This window comes from Triticum urartu, chromosome 2A, assembly GCF_056163025.1.
Source record: "Triticum urartu cultivar PI428250 chromosome 2A, HENAU_Tu73, whole genome shotgun sequence".
NCBI lineage: Eukaryota > Viridiplantae > Streptophyta > Magnoliopsida > Poales > Poaceae > Triticum > Triticum urartu.
The window spans coordinates 494120063-494123755 of NC_141874.1; the positions used below are offsets into that span (position 1 = coordinate 494120063).

At 43.2% G+C, this 3693-nt stretch overlaps 1 protein-coding gene across 1 annotated transcript; it reads left to right on the forward strand.

Annotated features, from left to right (window-relative positions):
* Nucleotides 1–1066, forward strand: LOC147985598 (uncharacterized). The gene is made up of 2 exons (XM_087541655.1): nucleotides 1–80; nucleotides 553–1066. The coding sequence occupies exons 1-2, from the start codon at nucleotides 1–3 to the stop codon at nucleotides 1064–1066; spliced, it is 594 nt and encodes a 197-aa protein (XP_087397781.1).
* The last annotated feature ends 2627 nt before the right edge of the window (nucleotides 1067–3693 follow it).

Genomic DNA, 3693 nt, shown 5'->3' on the forward strand with positions numbered 1-3693 from the left:
ATGGAGGGAGCCGCGCCGTCGGCCATGGCGGCAGGGGCGGCACAGAAGACCTCGAACCTGCTGGTTCCTCTTCCTGATGGGCAAGTTTTCAACTCCTCACATTGATGTGTAGCATCTGGTCTGCTAGAAATAAACATCTTTTTATGCTAGAAATAGAATTCCTTGTATGCTCATGCTGGTTCGTTTGTGTTCTGTTCATGAGGCATATTGGCTGGTGGTTTGTGAGATGCCACTCCTAGTTTGTTGGGATTGCAAGTCTGGTTGTCTGTTTGTGAGCCACGCCGTCGAATGTCTAATTTGAATGCATCAGTGAACACACATGCAATGCATCCAATAATGTGTAGCATCCAATAATTTCTTCACTATACACATGTATGTGAGATGGTACTGCTTGTTTGTTTGTTATTCTAGTCCGCAAATGTTGATTGCATAGTGTTCTTCATGTCTGTAAATAACCTATGTTCTGGAAGCATTTAAGTAAATCACTAGATCAGTAGATCATTTAAGTAAATCACCTATGCATTCACTGATGTCAGATTTCTGTCAATGTAGGTCAAACATGCCACCTTATAAGCTGATTGTGACATATGGGGCACGTTCTTACAAGAATTACAAGGGCGAGCAGTGCACTGTCTCTTCTTGGAGCTGGGACATTCATGTAGAGAGGCTGACTAGTTACGATAAACTTGTGGGGCTCATGCAGAGTAAATATCCATGGGGAAATGATGAGGGTGTTGTGTTCTCAAAGTGGAATACTTGCAACAAATATTTTGCGCTAATTCGCAATGATGAAGATGTGGTGAGCATGTATGATGAGAATCAGGAAGAAAAGGTTATTAAGATACTTGTCCAGTTTTGCAAGAATGGTGAGGAGGATGAGCTTGCTATTAGTTTGCTTCAACCAATCCAACCTCCAGCAAAGGACATACCCAAGGTCATACTGGAAGATTTAACTCAAAATTCTTATTATGATTATGAGATACCTGAGGAGAACTTGGCAGGGCAACAAAGATCTGAAGAGGGCTATCAAGGAGAGGACCATGTAGGAATAGACGAGGAGGAGTAGTACCTTGATGGCGGTGAGCAGGAAAATGGAGGCGAGCTAGCCAAATATGCTGACCATAAGGCAACCAAGGATGTTCCCCAAGATGTTGATGAAGATAGTGGTGAGCAGGAAGAGGATAGTGATGATGAGGAAGCTGATAGTGATGAAGGGGTTGTTAGTGATGAGGATAGTGACGGGGGCATAGTGCATGATATTCCAGCAATAAGTTATGACAAGGATAATCCACCTATGACAAAAGGGACATTATTTCCCTCAATTGAAGAGTTCAGAGTTGCACTTGCTACACATGCCATTGTCAATGAGTTTAGTTACAAAACTGATAAAAGTGATCAAAAGAGGGTGAGGTTTCTTGTTCCTATGAACCACCGGAAGGAAAAAACCCATGCAAGTGGAGGGTGAGTGGTTCGATCTTATATGACAACAAAACAGTTCAGGTGAAGAATGAACCCAAGATGCACACATGTCCTAGCACACAAAGAGATGGAAAAGTAAAGGTTGCTAAGAGAAAATGGATTGCGGCCAGGGTGACTGATTGGTTGAAGGGTGACCCAAGTATGACTAGCATCGCTTTGAAGAAAAGGTTGTTCGAGAAATACCATGTCGATATCGATTATCAGAGAGTGCTTGCAGGTAGACGCATAGCCTTGGACCAGATATTTGGGAAGTGGGAGGACAGCTTTAAGTGCTTGTATAGCTGGCAAGCTGAGGTGCTTAGGAAGTGCCCAACAAGTATTGTAGTGATAAATCACAAAGAGGTAGAAGGGCAGTAACAATTCACAAGGGCATTTGTGTGTTTTAGAGCTTGCATTGATGGATTTCTGTCAGGATGTAGGCCTTACTTGAGCGTTGATGCCACTGCCTTGAATGGGAAATGGAAAGGACAGCTCGCAGTTGCTTGTGGTGTTGATGGACACAGCTGGTTGTATCCTGTAGCTTATGTTGTCTTCGATTCAGAGACTAAAGTAAATTGGGATTGGTTCATGGAGAATCTCAAATCAACTATTGGCACGCCGGATGGCTTAGTCATATGCACAGATTTGTGCAAAGGGTTGGAAACAACAGTGCATACAGTATTCCCAGCTGTTGAACATAGGGAATGCTTTAGACACATGATAATGAACTTCAGAAAGAAATATCATGGAAAGGTTTTTGAAGAAAATCTATGGCCAGCAGCATACACGTATTCTCTTGCCAAGCATAATCACCATATGGACAAAATTATGGAAGCCAATCCAGAAGCTATCGCATACCTTGATGAGTGACATTCTAATTTGTGGAGCAGAAGCAAGTTCTCTACGGCATGCAAATGTGACTATGTGATGAACAACATAGCCGAGTCATTCAACTCCATGATTAAGAAATTGAAGGGTTTCCCTGTTCTTGAATTATTGGATGCATTGCGAGAATGGCTAATGGTCAGATTTGAAATAAGAGCTAAAATAGCGGAGAAATTTGTACGCAGACATCTACAAATTCTGCCAAGGATCAGCAACATGATGAACAATAGATCAAGGGGGATTGTGCTAGTTGGGATCTCTAGAAGTGATGATTGCAAAGCGGAGGTCACCATAAAGATCCATGGATATAATTGGAAGCATTGTGTAGATTTGGAGAAGTGGGAATGTTCATGTAGGCGGTGGAAGTAACTGGACAACCTTGCCTACATGCCATTGCATTTATCACAAGTATTAGAGGAGGTCGAGAGATAGATGACCATGTGCATGAGTACTACTCTGTGAAATCATCTAGCAATGCATATGCAAAAAATGTGCCCACCATGACCGATAAGAAACAATGGCCAGTGGTCGATGTTGGGTTCAAATTGCACCCTCCTGTACTGAAAAAGGCTGCTGGTAGATCTGAAAGTGCGTTATATCGACTAGAGGGGGGTGAATAGGCGACTTTTATGAAAGTCTTCAAAACGTGGAAGTTATGAAGACAAACAGTAGAAATAAACCTATTACCCTGCAGCGGAAGGTAGACTACACTAGGCAAGCCATAGTCGTATTCAATAGAGTGAAAGCACAATGACAAATAGCAATGTAGTAAGGATCAGGTAGGAAGATATTATGAAGCCATACAGAACATGCAGTCACTCAGTAAAGACAAAAGATAGTGCAAACATACAATGACTTCACAAGGAGCAACAGTAAGTAAAGGGAGGGGAAGATGAAACCAGTGACACGCTGAAGACAATGATTTGTTGGACCAGTTCCAGTTGCTGTGACAACTGTACGTCTGGTTAGGGCGGCTAGGTATTTAAACCTTAGGACACACAGTCCCGGACACCCAGTCCTGAACACGCAGCTCAGGACACCCAGTCCTCACCGTATTCCCCTTGAGCTAAGGTCACACAGACCTCGCCCAATCACTCTGGTAAGTCTTCAAGGTAGACTCCCAAACCTTCACAGACTTCGTTCACCGACAATCCACAATGTCTCTTGGATGCTCAGAACGCGATGCCTAACCGGCTGGAGGATGCACAGTCCTCAAGTGTAATAAGTCTTCAGATCACACAGACAAGAAGACCTAAGTGATGCCCAATTCTCTTTGGCTCTGGGTGGTTAGGGCTTTATCCTCGCAAGGAATTCTCTCTCAAAGGCTTTGAGATGGGTTGCTCTCAAACG